The sequence below is a fragment of the Ursus arctos genome, unplaced genomic scaffold, assembly GCF_023065955.2.
Source record: "Ursus arctos isolate Adak ecotype North America unplaced genomic scaffold, UrsArc2.0 scaffold_12, whole genome shotgun sequence".
Lineage (NCBI taxonomy): Eukaryota > Metazoa > Chordata > Mammalia > Carnivora > Ursidae > Ursus > Ursus arctos.
In genome coordinates this window covers 9,052,896-9,077,589 of record NW_026622786.1, presented here as the reverse complement: position 1 = coordinate 9,077,589, position 24,694 = coordinate 9,052,896, and the positions used below count along the sequence as shown (strand labels likewise).

Here is a 24,694-nt window from a genome sequence, read left to right as displayed (position 1 = left end):
CAACTGGAAATCTCATATCACTGGTTGGTATACAAATTATTAAACCACTTGAGTAAACTATTTGGTAGTATATAAAGCTCAATATGTATATATTCTGTGGTCCTGCAATTCTAATCCTGAATATAAATCCAACATAAAAGGCGTGTCTATGTAGGCCCGAGGGTACAAAATTTCAGTTACACCCCATGAATAAGTTCTGGGGATCTACTGTACAGCATGGGGCCTATAATTAATAATACTGTATTATGTACCTGAAATTGGCAAAGAGAGCATTTGCATTACACATACACACACAGGATCTACGTGAGGTAATGGCTATGTTAATTAGGTTGGTTGTGGTAATCATTTCACAGTGTATATCAAAACATGTATTACATCTTAAATATACACAATTTTTATTTGTCAACTACATCTCAATGAGGCTAGAAAAAAGAGCTAGTTTGTAGTAGCTTCATTCAGGATAGATGAAAACTTGATGATACCCAAACATCCACTAGTAGAATGAGTATATAAATTGTTGGATATTTACATAATTAAATAGTATACAACAATGGAAATGAATGAACCATTGTTACTTGCAACACAATGGATGAATATTACAGACACACTGTTAAGTGAAAGAAGCCAGACACCAAAATGCACATACATGTAATTGATCCACATTAAGGTCAAACCCTGGAAAACTAATCTTCCGTGACAGAGGTCAGAATAGTGTTTACCTTGAGGGACACTGAATGGGAAGGGGCATGAGGAAGCTGGAGATACTCTACGTCTCGAGCTGGTTGGCAGCCAGATGGGTGTACACATATGTGGAAATTCATCATGTGCACACACCAGCTTTGTGCACTATACTGAATTTATACCTCAACAATTGAGAAAAAATCAGACCATGTAACCTGTTTCATGTTCAACAATAGAGTCACTGTGACTTTCCCTACAAGCAGGCATACTGAAATCCTATCTCATCGACGTTCCTGCAGACTTCTCCCTCCACCAGAGAGCTTTTGAGATCTTGGCAGACACTGATATTTCCGGGAGGGATAGGGAAATACTGCATCTGGGAAGTAACCTTCTCCATCACCCAGTAGAGGATTAGTACAAGCTCAGTAAATGTTTATTTATAAATAACAACAGCTACTATTTGATATAAACAACTTACTACACACTTTGCATCAGACACTGCACTAATAACGTCTCATGTTCTTATTTAGTACTTATAGAAGCCTAGAAAGCTGTTCTTTTTTTAGTCTTGTCATACAGGTGAGGAAAGAGATTTATAGAGGGTCGGTTAAGTTAGTTGCCCAAGGCCTTACAGATAGGTGGTGAGTGGAGATCCCAACCCAGACTGACCTGAGTTTAGAACCTGGACTCTGGGCCCCTTCCTATGGAACGAGTGGATGGTGTCCAAGCCCCGCTTGCATGTTATATAACATACGCGACATTTCGAGCAGGGCCGAAGCTGTCGCGATTGCCCGCCTTGGCGACGGACTCCTCAAGGCCCGCAGTCCCACTAACCGCACACAGGTGGTAACTGCGGGCAGAGAACCAACTGCGCCGGCCCTTTCCCCTATGGCCTCCAGGCAATTTGGGGAAACAGGAAAGCGCCGTTGGCTCAGAAACCGTAAGTTTTTTTCTGACTTCGAAACACACGCCGGAGGTAGGCGTAGGGGTTTCATTCCCCACTCCTGGAGAGAGAACCAACGCGAAAATCCCCAGAAAAGCAAGAGAAAAAAACAGGCCTGCGAGGGAGCGGGACGGAGATGGGAAGAACTTGGGAGAAGAGTTATGTGATGCCAACGGCAGAAGAGAGCCTAGCGGAAAGTAGAGAGTTCCAATAACTCCGAAGTTGGGGGGGGGGGGTGTCAACCCAACCCCTCTCTATTGCGCCTGCGCAGTGCTACCTCTTTTAGCACCCACCCCCCCCCGCCCCGTCCCGCCGCCGAAGATTTACTCGTCTCTCGGCAACCATTCACCCAAGGAGCCAATCAGAGGGCACCTTTCGCCCTGCCCTTGCCGTCAGCGCCCAGGCGGAAGGATCCCGTGGGCTCTGGCTCCGCCCCACCCCGCCCCTTGCTCCCCTGGGAGGGAAGGCTTAGGGGCGGGGACGGGGGGTGGGGGCGTGGTCAAGCCTTATAAGAACGGAGGGGGCGGCGGCAGGACCGCTCACTCGGTGCCGCTGCCTGGGGGCTGTAGTGACCGCGCCGCTCCTGCTGGGGGCTGCCCACGCCAAGGACCTGCCTCTGTCGTCCCTCTTCCGCCGCCCAGGTGAGTCCCCGGCCCCCTCCCTTAAAGGTGAAAGGATGCGGCGGCCCCAGAGAGCCGTGCGCTCTGCCTTCGGGGGTCTGTCTCCGTCGGGTGGAGCTCCAGTTTCCTCAGAGCCCGGTGGGGAGCCGAGGGGAGGTACGGACAGGTGCGGGGCCGCGGTGCCCCCTTCCCCTCCCGACCCCGCGACGACATCCCCACACACATCCCCCGCCCCCGAGGACCAGGCGAGACGCCCCGAGAGAGAGCTATAACTTTCCAGAGACTTCGGCCGGGGCTTGGCAAACTTCGGCGAGTTCCTGCTCCGCGCGTCCCTGGGGCTGCGCGCCGAGCGGCGCGGGCGGGGTGGCCGAAGAGTTCGTGATGGGGGCCTTCAGCCCCTTCCCGGTCCGATGGCGCCCCCGCCGCCCCGTCCTTGCTTGCTCTCCCGCGGGCACGCACACCTCCGCAGGCCAGCCGAGCGCGAATTCGAATGCGGCGGTTTCGGGAGGCGCAGTTGGAGACGCAGCGGTCAGGGGCTCGTATCAGGCCGGGGAGGGGAGGAGCGCTTCCCCGGCTGGGCGCCAAGCCCGGGGTTTCGATGTCAGGGCGGAGATCCCTAACTTTCCGTGTACTCGCACTAGACGGTGGACACCGTGAGCAGCAAAAGTGGTCCAAGCGAGTGACTTCCGCGCGCTGCACTTCTCTTGGAAACTTCTGGGGAATACGGTGTCTGTGCCCTGCCTGGTTCCTCCCCTTTTAGGAATGAAACTTGCTTACCGTGTAGACTAAAAGCCTTGACAGTGAGTTGACTGGGCTAGCGGTGCCGCGAGTGGCTGCCCCAGATCACAGAGGTGGGACGGGAGGCGGAGGAGGGTGACGAATCTGACCAGCACAGGTTGGTAGACTGTACACCTAAACACAGAACGCAGATGCGAGAGAAAACAAAACTGCGCTACCTCAAAGTAAGGGAGGACTTCCGGAGAAAAGCCTGGCGAGTTTCTCTGCAGAGTGAGAGCTCACCCATCCCCGCTAGAACCGACTGATACATTAGGCTGGACCTCACGGGAGGGAGCAGCTCAGTCCTCTTCCCTCCTTTTTGTCTGGAGGAAGGCTTCTGCAGGACTAAGTCCTTGTCTTAGCTAGCGACCTGCTGCCTTTTAAACTTTTTTTTAAATGGAGTTATAACATGCAAGCCGTGGAGTGCTTTAAAGTTCACTTATTACAGTCAGCGTTTATAAAAACTGTTGTAATCATTTGTATTGTGACAGTTGGTATTCAGGATATTTGGTAGGTGGGTCAGGAACCTGAACCTTCCCAGGAAATAAAGTAAAGATTATTAAATTCTTCTGAAGTAGACTCCTGGCATGGCCCAGCTGCCCTCCAAGGGGCGGGGGTGGGGGGATGATGAGAGTGGCCATTGTTGGCTACACTAACCTTTCCACGGGAGTAACTTGGCAAGGAAGCCCACAAGGAAGCAAGCCAGGCAGCCTGCGGCTGCCTGGGTGTTTGGGGGTGGGGGGCGGTAGGAGCGCTTACCAAGAATTGTGCTGTGTCTTAAATCCCCAAAGATATTATTGAGGGAGTGAGACCCACAGGAGACCCTGCCATTGAAGGGGGTGGGGTGGGGACTAGAGAATGCTGACTTTTCTCTTCGCTTTCAGGGAGGCAGTCTGGCTGGACCAGCAGGGGTTCTGTCCTTTGACATTCTTGTTTGTGAAGATGGAAAACTTAATATCTCTGGAGTCAAGCTTTTACTTGAGATAACTGAAACCTTGTGCCTTAAGGTATACCCATATCTTTAGAGTACATTTATTCTCAATAAGGAGTTTTTAGAAAGAAGGTTTTGGTATATTGAATATAATTGTTCAGGTAGCTATAGGGTGAGTCCCACCACATAATGTGAAAGTAAAAAAACAAAAAAACAAAACAAAACCACTTTTTTTTTCCTCAGCCAGGAGGCCTCTAAATTGTTACCTAAAACAGAGGTCCCTAATTTCATGACAGTGTCTGTACCTAGAGCTCACCGAAGCACTTTCTATGTTGAGTTTCTTCTATAATACCTCCCTTGTATCCAGCGATTAAGTTGGGGTACCTCTGAAGGAAAGGATGTGAATCTTGCCTGTTTGTCAGAATGAGTGTGATTTAGCTGAGCACCAGTGGTTCTCTCTCCTTGCTTTGCTCGCCTGTACTATGAGTACAAGTAGCTCATGGAAATCCCATCCTGAGTTACAGAACCCCTCACCCCTGCATTTCCCAACATGCCCCACTTAGCCTACAGTCCCCAGTGTTCAAGGCCAGGGCAAATTGTGCACATCTTGCACTACCCATCAAAGAACAGAGAAGTCCTCGTACTTCTGAAAATCCAAGGAACTGCCTAGCAATAAGATAATGTAGAGTGGACTGTAGTGCCCTTGTTCTCCCAGTGCCGGTAGCATTTGATACAAAGTTAGAAAATGACATGGTTTTTTTAAACTGCTCAAGTAAGTAGTACCTTGTCTTCATCTTTCATCTCTGATATATTGTGTGCCTCGGGCCAGTCACTAGAGAATGACAAGCCAAGAGCACTGAATGATAAACCTTTTTTGTGTGTCCCAAAAGAAGTTGTGGAAGCCCAAGCCCAGTTTCATGAGTTAGGCTAAACTTGGATTGTTGTGTTTGGGTTTCTTGGTCTCACGCCAGATCTCTGGGCTGTGTGCGTTACCGTGTGTGTGTGTGTGTGTGTGTGTGTTTAGGGGTTAAAGGGAAGTAATGCAGAATCTGAGGTGTTACTTGGGATAAAACATTACTCTGGTTAGATAAGGTTCGTTGCTTTTTTTGTGATGTCACTGAAGTCCACAACAGGCAATATGGAAAAATGTGTTGTGCCATCCTGGTGTTTTGACCATGGCCTGTCAAGCTGGCATCAGCTGTATTATGATGAAGCAGCCACCCCTGTGTCTAAAGAAATGCTCGTGTGTTTAAACAAGCCAGTTGGGTACAGCAATAGTGCTGATCTCCTGTGATGCTTCCCAGACTTCTGGTCTCAAGCCTTTTTATCCTTTCACTGCGTGCATTATAAAGAAGCTCATATTTGGAATTTAAGTGGTTTAGACAAAGTCTCTTCACATAACCCAGCTATGTAGGAAATAGCCTTATGAATTGTTTAGAATCAATAGATTTTGTACAGCTGGTCTCTCTAAGCTGCCCTAGAACTGTTTGCTGAACTTGGAACAACAGGAACAAACGAACATGAAGAAATAATTGCTAATGTTAAGTAACTCTGTGTAGGATATTTTTTAGTCTCAGAGCCCTTGGGAGTCTTGGTCACTAAACTGCATTAAGTGTTTATTTTTTGGATAACCGTGATTGAGTCAGTAAGCAGTTAAGTGCTTCCCCAGGCAGCGGTTGGTGCCAGGTGCCGAGGAGGCCAAGGCAGTGGTATGTAAAAAGGCCTGTGGAAGCGCTCTGGATGCAGGAGGAGCCGGGACAGCTTCCTAATGTACAGGCACTGGGATTTTGCTTGTTTTTCTTAGCCACTGGCCATGTGAGCCCCAGGAAGGCAGGGATCAGTGCTCCCTGCTGAATCCCCAGCGCCCGGAGCAGGGCCTGGGGCACAGAAGGTGCTCCTGTGGATTGGATACAGTGCTCTGCTGGCATTGAACTGCCAGTCCTCTCAGTGAGGGAAGCCTCCTTTAGGTAGATTCATTCTGGCACTTTCTAAGGTGCCGGGAGCTTTTTGGGCCAGAAGCTCCCAGCCTAAAATGCCCTGTGGTTTCAGGGCCTTTTTCCAAGTGGTGGCCTCTGTTTGGTAGGTTTGGAGCCCAGGGGCCGTGCCTGCTAATTGGCCCGCAGCTGAAGCTCCTTAAGCTGAGCTCCAGACCTGCTCTCTTCCAGCACTTCCCATCCTGCCCTCCTGCCCAGCCACACCAACAGCAGCCTCACATGGCTCGCTCAGCCCTTCTCTCTCCAATTCACTCGGCTGCTGGTTCTGCTGACCTTTTATCTTTTTCGCTTTTTGTTTCCCACTGCCATCACTGACCTGGTTCAGGGCCCTGTAGACAGCAGCTCCATGAGAGCAGTACGGGGCTCTTCTCCTGCCTCTGGCCAATTCCACCTCCCATGCCTCTCTCCAACGGCATCTGAAGAACTCCCAGGAACTGCCCATCCCTCCAGAAGCCGAGCTCCTTTTCAGGACCTGTCCCCTTCTGACCTTCTGTTCATTCTCCAGCTCCCTTGGACTGCCCTCCCTTGCCTCACAGAATTCATACTCACATATTTGAACGAATCAGTGCTCTTCCTTCCCCACCAAACTATATTTTGACCCAGCTTTAGACCCTTCTGAGAGGCTCCTGAGGTCACCCCATCTGAGGGTCCCCAGATCTCCATTGCAGTTCTGCCGTGTCCCTTGTTTTCTGTTTCTATTTTCAAATCTTCAACTGAATGAACACACAAAGTCCCATATCTGTCTCCATATTCACTCTCTGTGGGCCTGTTTTGAGAAGAAAATTATCCACGAATCTTGAACTGTGTCCGCGCCCTCTGCTTGCCATTTGCTTCTCTCCCCTGGCTTAGCCCTTACGCGAGGGTGGGAGAAAGGGTCATTCCCCACCTTCCTGGCTGTCTACACCCTACCCCCAAATGCGCCCTGTTTATCCCTGACTTGTGCTTGTGGCTGAGGAGGTGGGCATCGCAGCTGACTGACCCTGCATGGTCTTGGCCAGCCAGGGCACTCATGTGGAGGAAGTGGCCGGGCGCTGCGGTAGGAAGAGTGCGGAGCCAGGAGGAGAGATGAAGTGGACACGAAGTGAGCGTGTACCCCGTGTCCAGGCCCTGGGGCAGGCTTGCTCAGCTGGGAGCTAGCACTGCTGCTGCCTCCAGGGTCCAGGCCTCTCGCCGTCTCTCTGCTTCCCTCCTCCCTGCCTCTGAGGCCGTCTTGGGTTGTGAGGATAAACCTCTCTACCTCTTCAGACTTTGGTTTCTTTATTGTGATAAGGCCAGTCGACCAGTGCTGTCCAGGAGAAATAGGAGAGCCCCAGTTAAGTTTCTAGCAGTCATCACATATAATACAAACATATAAAATAAACACACATAAAAATAAACAGGTGAAATGAATTTCAATGATTTTATTTAACCCATCATAGCAAATGTTAGCCTCTCCGTATGTAATCAATATAAAAAATATTAAGGAGATATTTTCCTTTTTTTCTCCCCCCCCTCCTACTGAGTTCTTGAAATCTGGGGTGTATTTTATGTCACAGCATGTCTCAGTGGTCTCAGTGTGGACTTGCCCCGTGTCAAGTGCTCAAGGGCCACACGAGGCTTGTGGATACAGGATTGAGCAGCACGGGTCCAGACCAGCTGCCCAGTGGCTCACTCTCCAGTTCTGATTCTGCACGAGTGGGAGGCAAGAGTTAACAGCAGCAAGTTACGGGAGGGAGAGCGTGAGCCAGGGCAGAGGTCTTTGCCTCTTGCTCGATGATGGGTCGTCAGCTCCTAGAACAGCGATGGGAATATAGTAGGCACTCAGATACCGGAAAGAACGAAAGGAAATTCAGTCGTCGTGGCCCACTTACTGATAAGCATTCACCCTGTGAGTCAGGCCTGCCACTAAAACACAGGATACTTGATTCCTTGTCCGGTGCTCATTCTTTCATTCTTCTGTAGTTTCTTAGCGCATAATCACCAGGTAATAGAATTTCAAAGAATTGCAGATGAAATCTTCTGACACTGGAGGGGGGGAACCAGGGCTCAATCAGTGTATCAACAATGAAAATGTAGCAACAACTGAAATTTGAAAATGCAAGGGGAAATACTGTTCAGGTAACAGGTGTCTGTGAGCTGCCAAATGACAGCAACACATGACGTGGTAAATGCTAATTTAACGATAGTCATTCCTAGTGGGTCATGTCCATGGCCTGCACAGCTCCACACATGTAGAAATATCAACACACAAGGTGACTTGGCTGCCCCGGTGCAGTTGGTACAGAAATAGGTCCAGAAATAGGTACCCCATGGTCTTGCTCCTTCACTTTTTAATGCATCCCTCCACCTGCCGGTGCTGCCCATCCACCCAAATTGCCATTCTTCACAGCATTTATATGTCAAAGGGACCGCTGAGCCTGGCGGTGTGTCACTCAGGCTGCTGCCATGCTCAGACCTGGAGGTCCGGTGCCTGCTACAGGGACGGGTCTATGCAAACCTAAAACCTGGATGGAATTGTGCATAATTAGCATCCTCCCAGAAATGGAGGCCAGCTCACACTTAGACATATGTGAATGGGGTGTGTGTGTGTGTCTGAAGTATGATAAGTGTTGCACTTGAGCTTGGTCCTATCCTGATAAGGCCCAGGGATGCTGCTAGGGATGGGACAGCAAACTGAGGCCCTCCTTCTGGACACCTGAAAACTGCTCCATGTTCTAAGCTGGAGAGTTAGGCGGTGTGCAACCCTTGGTAGACTCTGGGGGCCGGCAGCCCCTAGACCCTGTGAACTGTATGGAAACTTGGCCATCCTTATGGTAAACAGCCTCCTAGGAATGGTTCTATTTTTCTCAGTCTAGTCAGTCTCTAAAATGGTAGGGGCCAGCTCTGGCGATCTCTTTAAATGAGTCAGACCAGTAACATCTCTGATTTAGAAAGAGGCATTTCGTAGGAGGAAGTGGGGCGCCAAGTTGCAACAGGGATTATTTCCAGTTCAAGTGGTGTATGTAGCACTTAATATCGCTGACACCCTGGAAAAATCAAGACTTCTGTGCTTGGCTTCCATCTAAAGATGTCCGCGTCCTGACCTTGTTAACGTTTACATTTGCGATGATTTCAGGGTATTCCTTTAAGCGCGTGAACTTCTGTGGTGTCCCTGTTACAGTCTCTGGGCCCGTGTTTTGATTCTGTTTCATGCTGTTTTGCAGCCACAGCATGAGCTCTTCCAGCGTTATCTCTCCAGCCACACTTGCTCAAGCATCCTATTTTGAAAGACAAGAAAGTGCTTTCTGTTTGGAGTCCTCTTAGGGCGGGTGTCTGCGGACAGAGCCCAATCTCTGATAACCATTAAGACCGTCTGTGGGCGTCCATGGGAAGTGAGAACTTGGGAGGGCCCCTCGAACTCAAAGCGTGGTGCAAAGCCAGGTGGCCCTGGGTTCTGGTGGCCCCCTTCTTCAGTCCGGGGCACCCCTTTCCTTCAGCGGAGGCGGCACCCCAGTTGCCGTGGGAATCATACCATGTTTGGGGGCTGTAGCACACGTGGGTATTCAGTGGCTAGGACGCTCCTGATAACCCTGAGAAAATAGATTGAGACCTCCGGCTGGATGTGCCCAAGCGGAGAGTGAGAACAGGTCAGCTGCGGGATCTGTTGTGTCACTGACTTCGAACTGTCTTCTCTGGGCAGAGTTTTGCGGCATGGCACAGTTGTTTCTTTGAACGGAGGCAGAGTGTGTTGCGGGTGTTGTAGAAAAGGCTGACACACGATATATTTTACTGTCCTTTTAATAAGCAAGGCATTATTTTATCTGGTTCTATTGCTTTGGGCTGCCTGCTAATGTACACTCTTATTCTGTGGACATTCACGTGAAACATAGGTAGGTGTGTGTCTCGGTTATCTGTACCATTTCTATGTGTTTGGGGGCAGAGGAGTCTCCACAGCGTGGCCTCCTCCCTGGGGCCCGGGCCCTGGTGAGGGGCTGGCCGCTGGCAGACAAAGGTTTCCTCAGGCTGCCCCCTGGTCCTCCATAAGTCCTGGCCCTCACCACACATTCGAGGATGAAGGGATGATTTCTCTTCAAAAAGCCGCATCTACTTTGAGCCCAGTTTTTCTCCTTGCTGCCCACTAGTCTGCTGCTGCTTTTATGAAGTCCATGGTCATTCAGAGTTCCCGGCTTGTTTCTCGACGGCATAGGCATCTCAAGGGCCAAGCTCTGTGCAGTTGGGAAAAGTGGCAGGTGTGTCCAGTTCTGTTCCAGCTCGCCCGAGCGGTTCCTGTCACTTCTTGCGAACTTACCTACCTTCTGTCTGAAGCTCTGGTTGGGTTATCAGTTTCTGGGATCTAGAAAGTTGCCCTCTTGTCTTCAGAGTGTCCTGTTCTGTTGCTTTATCAGCAGATGAACACTGCCGATCTTCCAGCCAGCAGAGCGCATCCCCGCAGCTGTCCCTGCGCTGAGAACCACTGCCTAGCCTCCTGGCTGGCCTCCGGGAGCTCCCTCAAAGGGAGCAGCCTGGGCCTTCACCTCACAGCCTCTGCTGCTTTAAAACAAACAGGAGCACAATGATCAGCATTTTTATGCATAATTACCTTCCATTCTGGTGGATCCAGCCAGGCTGGATGCATCCCCAAATCCATGGTGATCTTGAGGGAGAGGGTCTCTGCACTGACAGCTGTGAGGTACCGTGCTCGGAATGCTTCTGCCTTGCTTCTGGCCCCTGCCATCTGGCCCGCCTCGCTCAGGGGCCTTCGCTCATCCAGCCGCCTTTTACAACTAGTTGAGCAACTAGCTTATCTTCCAAGCCCTACCCGCACCCCAACACGTGCATCCAAACTATCCACCTCCTAGGAAGCCCCTCAGGGCCATTTGTGCCCCTTCCCGGCACGGCATCCTTGGACAGTTAACACTGTGTATAACCTCTTCGTTCCTCAGTCCCCTTTCCTGTAAAGTAGGGATAATAGTAGCGTTGGTGCACAAATCAGATGGGTTGGTCCAGATAAAGCTGGATCAGATAGAGTTTGGTGGTTCATGTGAGGGCACCTGGCTAGACATCTGGTCACATTTGGTCTCTCCCTCCAAGAAGAGGGCCTGGAGGGCTATGCACCTGCTAGTACCTGCTGGAACTTCTGAAGAGGTAGTCCATGGTTTCTGAGTCGATAGCATTGATAAGATGTTTATATTATGAAATAGAAATAGAAATAGAATTTCCCACACCATGGGCAGTGAATTGCCTTCTCTGAGAGGCACCTCTAAACCACCTTGGCGTCCTCGAAGATGAACCCTGACTCATGTCCTTTGCTCAGCTGGAATCTGCTCTTAAGCAGGCAATAAAGGGCAATTGGTTCAAGCTTTGTTGTTTTCAGTGTAGGTGGTGTGGATAAAGTGTCATGGTTTTAGGGGTAAGTTTCTCCTTTTCTGGATAGGACCAACACAAACTCTGTTTTAGAGGAGATCACTGCCGTCGCAGCAAGAACTGGTTATCACAGTGCCCCTGTGGGCTTGTAGCAGGATCCTATATCCTCTCCCCACCTCCCACCCGGCCAGTGGCAGAGCGAGCTCACTGGGGACTGTTACCAGTTCCAAGTGTTCAAACGTTCACTGTAGAGTTGAGGATCTGGGGTCAGTTCACCTCATCTTTTCTGATCTGTATTCCTTAATTTGGTGGGATAGAAGAGTATGATGTGTATGTCACCCTCTTTTACTTCTGCTTAAACTCTCTAGGTTTTTATATGCAATGAGTAGTTTCTTTTTTCTGAATATGCCCTCTGTGGTATACTGGAGGGGGAAGACTTTGTGTGGAAGATACCTGCCTCATGTGCCTGGGTCTCCTCTCAGTCCGGAGCTGGGGACAGCAAGTGTCTTTGTTCTGCATACACCCCTCCTGTGGCTTGTCACCAGGCTTTGTCCATTGTCCAGGGCTGGGTCTCTCACCTCGAGCCTAGAAAGTGTTACTAGGAAGGTCCAGGCTTTTGAGGTAACATCCAGTAACCATAAAAGGAAATGTCATCAAAGGAATGTTGAAATGTGTTTGAGTTTCTTTTTTTTTTTTAAAGATTTTATTTATTTATTCGACAGAGATAGAGACAGCCAGTGAGAGAGGGAACACAAGCAGGGGGAGTGGGAGAGAAAGAAGCAGGCTCATAGCAGAAGAGTCTGATCTGGGGCTCGATCCCATAACGCCGGGATCACGCCCTGAGCTGAAGGCAGACACTTAACTGCTGTGCCACCCAGGCGCCCCTGAGTTTCTTTTGTATTCTTAAACCCCAGCAGGGTCAGAGGAAGAGGGTGTTGCTCAGTTGTCTCTGGAGGAGATGGAGGGCTGCCATAGCTGAGAGTCTCCGTTCACACCTCAGCATTTCCATGAAACCTTGGGACAGTAGCTTCTAGAGCTTTCATGTGAAATATCGCAGACTGAGACTTAATATATACACTGTCCTTAACTTCACAGATGGACATTTCCACATGTACTAAGAACTCGGTGGACAGTGTCTATATCTAATACCTAGCACAAATAGCAATCAGTGTTGATTTGACCTAAGCCCTTGACCTAAAGACCCAGAAGTGTTACATGGGCTCTTCACGCTCATCTCTAGCTTGTCTGGCTGCCTGTCCTACGGACCCACCTTGAGTCCCCTCATGCTTTCATAGCCTCTGTCACTCTTATTTCTGGGCTCTAGATAAGCTAGGAAGCAGGACTAGAAATAGCTTTTCCTTCCTTCCTTCCTTCCTTCCTTCCTTCCTTCCTTCCTTCCATTTTCTTTTCAATTAGGGCTTAATTATGCATTTTCAGATCAACTTGCCTTTGGGGGCCCCTGGCCCAGGCCATGGGAAACAAAGGTAAGTTAGACATGAACTTGTTCTTAGGAAGCTTGATTTATTCTTCTTTGGGCCTGGTCAGTCTTTTCCTCTCACCTTTTGCTGCCATTCCTGCAAAACTGTCTCCTTTCAATGTGTGCATTCTACCCTTCTGCTGCAACCTGATGATAGAAGTAAAGGAAATTCAGGGGTGCTTGAGGTGGTTAGTCATCATGAGTCCAAATTTTTAGAAGATTAAGTACTTTGAACTGAGTAGGCAGATGGTCATCCTCACTTGTAAAATGGTGCCTGAATTTCCAAATCAGTGAGAAATCCTGGTTCCCACCTTGCCTAGTTTCTACTGTGCAAAATACAGTGAATCTTCTTCTCAGACAGTAAAAGGAAAATCAGACACTAGTTTGAATTTACTAGGCTTCAAATTAATTTTGTTTTCTAGTCATCATTTTGCTAATTCTGCTAACTAGAATTTGTCTTTAACCTGGGCCTTTCATGAGTTGAGAATGTGTTTTGCATGATTCTTTTATATGCAGATTCTATCAATGTTGATCTCAAATGGTTAATTAAAACTCAAAGTATTACACTAAGCTCTGATGTGTTGTCTACACCCTCAGGGCCTATGACTTTGATTTATTCTAGTAATACCAGTGTTGTTGGAGTCACTAAAAAAAATATACTTTTGATATTTGAAATTGTTTGGATGGGCAAGAGAAAACAAAGAATTCCTTTGTAATCATCACCAGTAACTTATTTTGGGCTCTTCTAACGGGCTAAGCACTGAATATGAACCCAGCCTAAATGTGAGCCTTCAGTAGTTTGAGCTCTTCCGTATCTAAGTCATGGTAAACTGGAAGAATTACAAACTACACCATGGATTTGTCATTTGTCATGTTCCACACCATGCTTTTACAAGAACTACATTTTTCTAAAAGTTAACTCCATTGTTCACATGTATGTCAGAAGAAGTTGGCATGCAAGCTGCCAAATACAGACATCCTAGATTCCTGGTGAAGTGTTGACTGCATTTAAGGTTCTTGCAACTTTAACTAGTAATCAACATTACAGCATCATGAAGGTCACTATCATGTGTCTGAAATGAGAAATAGCAATTCTTATAAAACTACAAAAAACCACTTCGGGATAACAAACACAGAAAGGGTCTAGATGAGATGGCTTATCCATTATTTTGAAAGTCTGGAGGATTTTTGACAAACAATGGACATCTTCTATTAAACAATAGAGAAGTAGAAACTTGACTAAAAGCCATTCTAGGGGAAAAACAGTCCCTTCTCCCCTGCCTAACCCCTAGAGATCCACATTTAAGGCTCAAAGGGGAAGCTTCTATGTGTATTTGATTTGGGGACAAAGAGATGGTGGGGAGTGATAGGAAAGGCACTGAAAGAACTAAATAAGGTAGCATATGAGTTAGACGGCTCATGGGGGAAAGATTTTCAGACATGGCTCATAAGATTTAAACTATTTTCAATTAATACATGTATAGGTTCTCAATTCAAAAAGGTTAAAAATAAGTTTCTTTTGTCCCATTTCCCAGTCTAGAGGGGGTATTTGGTATAGGCTGAAGTAGTTGTGTTTCCTTCCAGAGATCTGTATAAATGTACAAGCATGGGCTTGTGCTTTTACACACGCAGTGTTGGTTTTCTGTGAATAAATCTCGACTAGCATTTCACATTCTTACAGATAGAGAGCTGCCTCCATTCTTTGGGATAACTGCATGCAATTGTATACTGTTGTATACATGCATTAAGTCATTTCACCTTCTATTGATGTCTCTGTAGCTTTACAAATAATTCTCCAGTGAATATCCTTGTGCATACTTGCAAGTATACCCACAGGATAAAAGCGAAAGTAGACTTCCTAAAAGTAGAATTGATATAAAGAGTACATTCACTTAAAATTAAGAGTCCCACACTGTTCTTCAGAGAGAACCCATGGGCAGTGTGCCAACGGGTGTCTGCTTCTTGATCTCTGCCAATCTGATAGGTAAGAATGATACGGTGAAATTTTAATATGCCCATCCCTTAAGGTAAGGTTGAATGTATTATGCATCTGAGCCACTGTTCATGTATTTTGCCCCTTCTTCTGTTGGGGTGTTAGTCTTTCTGATTTGTAGGAGCTCATTCTTCATTAATAAAATAAGTACTTTGCCTCACATTGCAAATATTTTCCTAGTGTTGTCTTCTGACTTCTTTGTGGTGTCTTTACCATGTAGATATTTTTATTTTTCTGTATCAAATGTTTGACTTTTAGGTTTTATGTGACTTAGAAAGGACTACCTCCTCTATATTTGTGTAGGAAAATTCCATGTTTCCCCAGAACTCATAAGGTTTTGTCCTCTTATGCTTAAGTCTTTAATTCATCCATCTAGGTCTTAGTTTGGCACAAGACATGGAGCCACCTTATTCATTTTTTAAATGTAGATAACTATATGTCTAAACTTTCGTCTCTACTATTTTGAAATGTCTCCTTTGTTATGTACAAAATCCCCCTGTGTATTAGATTTTGTTTCTGGATTTTAAAACTTCTGCTCCAACAATCTGTCTTTTTTTTTTTTTTTTACCAATACCACACTGTTTCAATAATTGTGCCTTCATAATATCTCTTATGGGGCTCATATGTACATCATTCTTGTTTTTCATAAATTTTCTGGCCATTCCTGCCCCTCCTCCCATATGAACCTTACAAATTTTCAATCTAAAACAGATTCTAACTTTGAACCTACTACAAGTTTAGAGATTTTAAAATATATGAAAGGTCTCGTGCCTATGTCATCCCCTTCTCTCCCCACTCCCTCCCTGGAGAAGGAACGATAGCTTCCATCACATTCTCACTGGTGTTAGATGTTCCTCCTCTAAGAACTACTGCTGTAAGGGTGGCAGGAGTCCTGACTTTAATTTTAGAAACTTTTTTTCTCTCTCACAACTCCTTTAAAAAAAAAGGCACGAGTCAAAAGTCATTTCTATAGTTATTTTCTTCTGCAACGTTATTAAAGTTTTTCCAAGAGATATTCTTAAAATTGTTTTTTCTCTCCCATGTATTGATTCAGTTGCTACTCCTCTGTCACTGTGACTTCTCATACCTGTATCTAAACATGAGACTTGGAAGCATAATAGCAGGTGATACATAGGGAGAGTAAGTTGTGTTTTTATAGGGAGACCAACATACCTGATGGAACTCTGTGTCACGAAGTCATAGATAGTTTAGCAGTATCTCAAAACAAAGCTAGAGCCATACCTCTTTGTAGTCATTTGGACTTAATTGTGCAGCACCCTGTGTAATGAGCACAGTGTACTGTATGCTGATCATAAAAGGGCCACAAAGAACCAAATGTACATAGATATGCACATTAAAATGATGTCCCAAGTCTGACTTGAAGCCAAATGCTAGCCACAATGAACATGAAGTATTTCATCACAAATATTGCTTGTTAACCTAGGTGTGCTTTGGTAGAATGATCCAGAGAGCCTAGAGCTTTTTTATACTGTCCAAACAGGTTTGAAGGGAAGCTTCTCTGACCCTTGGCAAGTATTCTTCCGCAGCAAGCATAGGAGGGCTCATCCCCAGATTGGTGTTCCTAGAGCCTGCTGGGATCACATGACCACCCTTCCTGTTGCCGGCCAAGCACATTCAACCCCTTAACCTACAGACTAAAGGGAACCTATGCTCTGGCTTGAGAGGTGCCTGACAGCCAGACTGGACAATTAGCTAGGTCTTGGCTGCACATTGCCTTCTGGCCCTCAATCCCAGCCCAGAGCTCATGTTGCCTTTCTGTCAGCTTATGTCCCTTTCCCATAAGTGAACTCTTCTGTGGCCTTCTTGTTCACCCGAATCAAGGGACAGTCCTTTCTTCTACCTTTATATTCCATTTTCTCTCTATCACACACTGCCCTTTATTGCTATGTTGTATTCTCACCCACCTTCTTAATGGCCAGCTTCTGGAAAGCTTGTCTCGGGGTGTCCAGTGGTGCCCCCCAACACTGAGTGACAACCATCACCCTTACTCTGAGCGATTATGTCAGGCGAGGATCCCTGGCACAAGTGCAAGGCTTAAAACCCAAGTTGGAACCTCAGGACAGTGATGGCGGATGTGCGTTCAAAAGCAGCGGTTTCCAAACAATGAAACTGCAGAAGTTGTTGGGGTGGGTTTTGTGTGCGCCTAGCAAGTCAGGAAGGTGAAGGGGGTGGAAAATTCTGTGCTCACACTGAACCGTGAGGATAGCACCTTGACATTTTGTTTCTGCTCTTACGTCTGTCTAGCTAATGTTTGACCCACGTGGATCCACAAGCACCTTGACTTTCTAATACAGCAGTATTTGTTTTTACACATTAGGATTTCCAGGGATCTGCTGTATTTTATTTTCTGAAACGTATCACTTGGTTGAAAATTACTTTGGTAACTATGGTTCTAGCAAGTCAACCGTGAGACGGGATGTTTTTCTCCGAGTACTGAGAGCTAACTTGATTCTCCTTAGGTAGCCGTGAGGTACTAGATTTCAAAATACAGTGAAAAGATCACACTGCCCTGAGGAAGTTTCCCACGTCCCTAGGAGGGTCCTCCTTGCTGGCAGAGCCATTCACCACAGCACTGACCTGAGCCTTTGTTGCCAGGAATCTTGTCATTCAGATGGCTCCCTGGAATTCCGCTCTGGATAACAGAGGTGCTGGTTACAGGGCAGACCACCCCCGTGAGTGAAAAAGACGTGGGGTTCTTGCTAACAAGATATCCGTGTACCTGGTTCTAGCAGGGACTGATCGGACTTCCTGTCCTCGGTGTGGTTGCGACCCAGAGTTGAATCGTCATCTCCTCATGGAGTGAAGGAAGTCTTTTCCTGGGGGTGGTCTTGTGTTTAGGGTGTGGGGGTTGTAGCTTAGGTACCAGCCAGTTCAAGATGTAAGTAGGCATGCGAAGGCAGGAGAGGTAATTCTATGAAAAACTAGGAAAATTAGCCAAACCTATAGGCCTTCTATTGAGGAACATGTTTATTTGTGTAAGAAGTCTGTCTACTTTCCTTCACACAGTCCACCCTCTTGCAGACAAAACAAGCACAATGAAGAACCCAGCCCCACAGAAAACAAAATCACGAAGCAGAGGGTAGGATTCTGTAGATGTTGTCCTTACTCCGTGCACATACCCCCTGACATCCGTGACCTGTGACCCTCACGGCAGAGCCCAGCAGTAAGTGCCCATGGTCGCTGTTGTGCGGGAAATCATTCAGAGACCATTGAGCATCTGCTCTGAGTCCCTCGGGCTGCTTAGCCTTGTGGAAGTGAATCCTAACTCTGTTTCTCGCCCCCTCACTTGCAGTTTCCCCGCCAGAACGCCCCCCAAGATGGCAGAGGAGAGCAGCAGTACTAGGGACTGCGTGTCCTTCAGCGTGCTCAACTGGGATCAGGTTAGCCGGCTGCACGAGGTCCTGACCGAGGTCGTACCCATCCACGGACGAGGCAACTTTCCAACCTTGGAGATAACTCTGAAGGACATCGTTCAGACCGTGCGTGGCCGGCTGGAGGAGGCTGGCATCAAAGTGCAGGACGTCCGGCTGAATGGCTCCGCGGCGGGCCACGTCTTGGTCAAAGACAACGGCCTGGGTTGCAAAGACCTGGACCTGATCTTTCACGTGGCTCTTCCCACGGAGGCAGAATTTCAGCTGGTCCGAGATGTGGTGCTGTGCTCCCTTCTGAACTTCCTGCCGGAGGGCGTGAACAAGCTCAAAATCAGCCCGGTCACCCTGAAGGAGGCGTACGTCCAGAAGCTGGTGAAGGTCTGCACGGACACAGACCGCTGGAGCCTGATTTCCCTCTCCAACAAGAACGGGAGGAACGTGGAGCTGAAATTCGTCGACTCCATCCGGCGCCAGTTCGAGTTCAGTGTGGACTCGTTTCAGATCATCCTGGACTCTCTGCTCTTCTTCTACGACTGCTCCAGCGGCCCCATCTCTGAGCATGTCCACCCCACAGTGATCGGGGAGAGCGTGTACGGGGACTTCGAGGAAGCCTTTGACCACCTGCAGAACAGACTGATCGCCACCAAGAACCCCGAAGAGATCAGGGGCGGGGGCCTGCTCAAGTACAGCAACCTCCTCGTGCGGGACTTCCGGCCCACAGACCAGGAAGAAATCAAAACTCTCGAGCGTTACATGTGCTCCAGGTTTTTCATCGACTTCCCGGACATCCTCGAACAGCAAAGGAAGCTGGAGACCTACCTTCAAAACCACTTTGCCGAAGAAGAGAGGAGCAAGTACGACTACCTCATGATCCTTCGCAGGGTAGTGAACGAGAGCACCGTGTGCCTCATGGGGCACGAGCGGAGGCAGACCCTGAACCTCATCTCCCTCCTGGCCTTGCGCGTGCTGGCAGAACAAAACATCATCCCCAACGCCACCAACGTCACCTGTTACTACCAGCCAGCTCCTTACGTCAGTGATGGCAACTTCAACAACTACTATGTTGCCCATCCCCCAGTCACCTACAGCCAGCCGTACCCTACCTGGCTGCCCTGTAACTAACCTTGAGACCTGAGGGCTTCCACAGTGGGAACCCCAATAGGGCAAGGGCTCTCAGGTAGGGGAGCCTCCTTCTAGATGTAGGTGTTTGGCTTTTAAAGGGGAACTCAGCTCTGATTCTGCTCTTTTTTTCTTTGTGCACCCATTGGAATGGGTCTACAGTATATCATGAGCCAACCCTAAAGGGACCCATCGTTCCAGTGCCACTTTGGAAAATGCTATAGGAAGTACGACCTATCCACATCTTTCCAAGATAGACACTAACATGCCATGTCCCAAACATCCGCACGGGGAGATTGGAGCTCCGTGCACTAATGAAATCTGGGAGAATGCTTGGGCAGTGTCTCTTCTCAGTCAAGCCTAGAGTAGGCTCTGTTGGCCCTCACGTGGGATTCTCAGCTGTTCTATGAAAGTTGTGGTTTATAGTCTATTTTCTTGTACCAGTTTTAGCCAGGCAGAAAATGGTGGACATGAGAGTGGTCACGTGACTTCATTTTTGTTCAAGGGACTGAATTGCCTATGTTTGTTCCCTAGTAGCAGAGCTGAGGATTTCTTTCATGAATAAACCAAAGCCGGTAGCTGGAGAATTGAGATCTGGTTGACAGTGGTTTATGGTTTAGATGCTGTGTTCTCATGAGGAATTGTGAGATATTGCTGAGAAAAAAAAAAAAGACCTTTGCTTGAAATGTAACTTGAAAACAAAATAAAATGTGGAACACAATGTTAAAGCAGAATTGTGGTGGCGGCAGGGTGGGGGAGGGGTGATTGTAAATAGGAAATGTGAATGTTCAGTTTTTGTTTTTTTTTCCTTTAAGGAATTCTTATTGAATGACACTTCCCCCCCCCCCCTCAGCAGCTCATCACTTTCGTTTTGCTTTTCCTAAGACTAAGGATTGTGCTGAGTTCCAGAGCCCTTGTAGTAACTGACGTGAGAGGGTCTTCCCATGCTTTAATTGGAAACCCGTTTTGGTCACATTCCAAGTATGACAAGCTGTTTTTTTGGAGTCCCTTGGCTGATTACTTTTTGTTTGTTTTTGTTCTTTCTTCAAAAAATAGTGATTTCCTTCTCCAGGCTTTTTTTGGGGCAGCACATGAATTCGGGGTTTTCAGTAGGAAGGAATGACCTGTGGCATGACCTGCTGCTGTGGGCAGAGTCCTCTGGCTTCCGATTGCTTTAGAATTGAGCCCACTGTCCCTGCGCTGTGTGTGAGGTAGGGCTTCGCGCTCATCTGGGCTTGGTGAGCACCGGGGCTGCCAGGGCACCTTGTAATGATTAATTCTGGTGGATTCGGGGAAGAATGGAGTAAATGGAGAATGGTCTTCCTTATTCCGGTAGATTTGACCATACTTGTTTATATTGTGCACTTTAGAAGGAAAACAGTGTTAATCTCCAGTCTAAAGCAAGCTTGGTAAACGGGAAAGTTCTAGGCTACTGCTTTCCCAGTCAATCTAGATAAGGAATTTTGTGTTTTGAAACTTTTGTAGAATCTCTTAGAAAGCCTCACTCTAGGGTACTGAGGGCAAAGGAACTCGGTATCGCCAGCCAGCTTGGTCTATAAAGTGATTTCATCAAATCCACACTCCTGATTTTTCCTTTCTCCTGTGGCCATAAAAATCCCAACCCCTGAGTGATTACTCTCCTTTCTCCTTGCTTTAAGCAATGAAGATAACTTAATGCAGAAAGGCTTAGCAGAAAACGAGTGGTTTACCCTTTTCTGAAGATGGTATTTTCAGGGTTTTTGTTTTTTTGGGGAATGTGGTGTCTTGGTCCTCTTAAAAGCAGATTGGGCATGACTGAACCCCAGGGCTCAGCTGGTATCCGTGTTGTGTTACCCTCGGTGAATAGAAGCCACTTCTCTGTGTAAGTAACCGGCTCCGGTTTGCCTGTGAACTGTAGTTACATTTGAATGCACTGGCTTTGAATCCAGACTGGTCCCATGTTGAGGGGGGACCCCAGCATGCTTCAGGGTTAAAAGGGGGGGAATGAAGAGTGAATCCCAAGTTTAAAAACTACGTGCTCATCCATGACATTAAAAGGCTGCCATTGTGGTCTAATGGCAACATCTTTGTGCAAAAGTGACAGATCTGATTAACCAAAACTTTGAGATGCGATTGAAGCCACCAACATGAGCAGTTGCTATCAGAAGTCAGTCAGTATTGCTCCTACTAGAAGGCTTGGAGATCAGGGTGACGAGGCTCCAGACGAAGATAGAATCAGAACCATATCGAGTAATTAAATTTCCACTTTGCCCTTGGAGTTCTTTCTGCTTATATATATATATATTTTTTTTTTTTTTTTTTGCTGACTGGTACTAATCCTTCTCTGAGGGTGAAAGGAAGCCCAGAAGTGGTTAGAAATTCCCAGTCTCCCCCTCCTTCCCCCCCCCCCAAGTTCTTTACCACCACTGCACAATGACCATCTTGGTGTAATCTGTTCACCTGAAGTTAGTCAGCCATTTTGGAGTTTGAAAGGAGACACGTGTTCTAGAACCATCGGGGTGAAAAGCTGCACTGACCAAAGCTGCGTTTTTAAAACATCTCCCTGGTCCAGTGGTATGTCTACCTGCTCTACAAGGCCTTTGCCGGCCTCGGAATAGATCGGGTAACCTTGAATTTCAGGTGTTTGGAAATTCCAGCTGAAACCTGCCTTTTGTGCTGCTCACACAAGCACCAGGTCCTCTGAACTGGTACCAAGCCCTGTGGTTCCTCTTTTTTTGCGTGTTGAGTAACATGAAACTTGGCAGTGGTCAAGGGCACTAAAGTTCAAGCACAAATTCTAATAGAAATCTAAGCAGTCGCACTTGCTTCAGGACTCTGAAGTTCTCTGATGCTTTCTGCAAGTATGCAGCTTGTTTTCCTGGCCTGCTTCTTGGAATCCATTCGAGCAGCACTGAGATTAAAACAGTGCCGTTTCCCCTTGTGTTGGCAGAAAGGCACAGCCTAAATTCCTGGCCTTGAGCTTCAGTCTCACCCTTAAATTTTACTTTGGCAGTAAGACGTGATTCCTCACTCAACTTCAACTCTGAAACGAAACTCGCTATCACGGACACCTTCCAATCAGGGTTCCTGCTAACCGCATGTGGGCTGGGGCGCGGCCCACACCTGGGAGCACCTGGCAGCCGGGGAGACTCGGGTAGGAAGGATGCTGGGGCCCTGCCCTGTGCTAACAGATGTGGTTTGGTGGTCAAATTCCCCCCGCCCCCTGCCAGTCTGATTTTCCCTGGGGATTTGAGTCACTGCGAGCTGTGTGTAAACCCATGTTTTGTGGTGACATGTTAGCAATCAAATCGCTAATGCCCTGAATCTGCTCGTCCTTCTGCCTCCCTGCGAGCACTAGCTCTTTACCTTCATGGTAGGTTAGGGTTCTAACTAGCACTGCTTTGTTAACTTGGAGAAAGGGTGCCACTCAGGAGCGACTTCCTCATTTTAGGAACGCCTCCTTTCCAATGAACTTTCTGGTACTGGCACCTTGTTTTAGGGTGCACGAAGATTCTGAGCTCAAATGTATTGATAGTTATTCATCTGCGGGAAGAGACCCTGTAGCCCCCCGGGGCCATGATTTCCTGGGGCTCTCTATGAGGGAGAACCCTCGGTTGGATTCTGTAAGGTGAAGAACTCCCATTTGCCAGGGTTAGATTCAGATCCTTAATCTGGCAGAGACCAGAATGTCCAGTTGATTTTGGAACCTATTCCCGTTCAGCCAATTACATTCCGAGGACCAAGGGAAGTACGTAGGGAGGATGTGTTTTAAAAGACCTGGCAACTTTTCAGGATTACTTGTGGAGACTCCCCAAGGTGAGGATCAGGAAAGAAAATGTGTTTTTGTTTTTGTTTTGTTTTGTTTTGTTTGGTGAGTTCTTAATCTTGTTTACTTATCATTTTTTTTTCAAAAATCATTTAAGTGTAAGCTAAAGAAAACACTTGGAGGTTTGCCTGGGCTGGTGAGAGTTGGTACAAATTGTCATGTGTGTTTGGATAGGAAGGTGAGAAGACGATGCACTAAAGAGGAAGTCATTAAGTAATATGGATATGTGGGCGTTTTAAAACTCAAGCCATCTGGTCTTTTTCCACCCCTCCCCAAAGGATTAAAAAAAAAAAATAGCTGCTTTAGGAAAATTAGGAGTTTTTATCCAATAATTTCCAAATTAATATAGATGAAAAGTAAGATACTCATTGGAGTGAATTGGAAGCTTTTTGCGATTCTGAATTTGCATAGCCTTCGAAATACTAATTTCTTAGTGATGCCTAAGATACGTGAGGTTTCCTCTTTGGTGTGATGGTCATTGACCTTCTTATGTGATGAAGGTGAAATCACTTGTCAATGCAAACTGTCTTAGAAGTTGATGAAATAAAGCTTTGAGTTTGAGAAATAAAGATATATTTAAAAAACCCCCCAAACCTTGTCTGTTATGGTCATTTCTTTGTGTCTCCTCAACAGTGAACCTGCCTTAGGTTTCAGGAAACATGTTGTGTGGGGGGAGGGGGAAGGGTCAGTTCTTAACATTCTCAGCTGTAGATACTTCTCTGAGAGATGTGCTTTCTCTGGGGGAAGGGGTGTGTGCTCACCCTGTGGACACTTCATATATGGGCTGTTCTCCAAGGTGCCGGACTGATTTAAACTGAGCTGCATTACTGACCCCAGCCTTTCGGCTAATGCCTGTATCAGGTGGTATAGTCCTGGAATCTGCCTTCACTGGATCTTGTTTGACTCGGCGTTAAAGCTAGGTTCTTTGGCCCCAAACCCATTTTCTTTTTTCTTTTTAAAGATTTTATTTATTTATTTGACAGAGACAGCTAGCAAGAGAGGAAACACAAGCAGGGGGAGTGGGAGAGGAAGAAGCAGGCTCCCAGCGGAGAAGCCTGTTGTGGGGCTTGATCCCAGAACGCCGGGATCACGCCCTGAGCCGAAGGCAGATGTTTAACGACTGAGCCACCCAGGCGCCCCCCCAAACCCATTTTCAATAAGAGAACCAAATTAACTTCAACCATCCTACATCCGACTGCTACGATGGTATAGAAGTGATTCTGGGACTAAAACTACTCGGGAAGGTTAGAGTGACTTTTCTTCTCCCTCTGTCATCAAAAGAATTGAGATCGAAACTTTTCCATCTTAGGTTTGCCTCCGAGTCCACTGTGGGGTCCTTCCCTTCCTCATCTGTACTGTGTGTTCCTTCTGAAACATCCCTTGACTACTGCCTTTTGGGTACTGCCTTAAGCCCTGTCTGGGCCACTTCCTGAGTCTTGTCACCGGTCTCCACTCCAATTTTCTTGATTCACCCAAGGGCTCTTTCTAAAACACATGCCTGTGCCCCTCCCGTACATTTCAACCTGTTTAAGACCCTGTTGTGCCAGGGCACCTGTCAGACTTACACACGTGAGGAGTCCTGCAGGCCCAGCCCCAGGCTACCTTGGCAGTCCTTTCCCCCCTCTACAGGGTGGGTCTTC

General features: G+C 47.4%; 1 protein-coding gene across 1 annotated transcript; it reads left to right on the top strand.

The window, feature by feature from the left end:
- Positions 1 to 2,157: 2,157 nt before the first annotated feature.
- On the top strand, positions 2,158 to 23,647 carry TENT5C (terminal nucleotidyltransferase 5C). The gene is made up of 2 exons (XM_026483647.4): positions 2,158 to 2,265; positions 18,052 to 23,647. Exon 2 carries the CDS (start codon positions 18,077 to 18,079, stop codon positions 19,250 to 19,252), a length of 1,176 nt encoding a protein of 391 aa, XP_026339432.1. The 5' UTR covers positions 2,158 to 2,265; positions 18,052 to 18,076; the 3' UTR covers positions 19,253 to 23,647.
- Positions 23,648 to 24,694: the final 1,047 nt, after the last annotated feature.

Bases quoted from the DNA above. Each gene is read 5' to 3' on its own strand.
- TENT5C (XM_026483647.4), top strand. From the start codon at position 18,077: ATGGCAGAGGAGAGCAGCAGTACTAGGGACTGCGTGTCCTTCAGCGTG.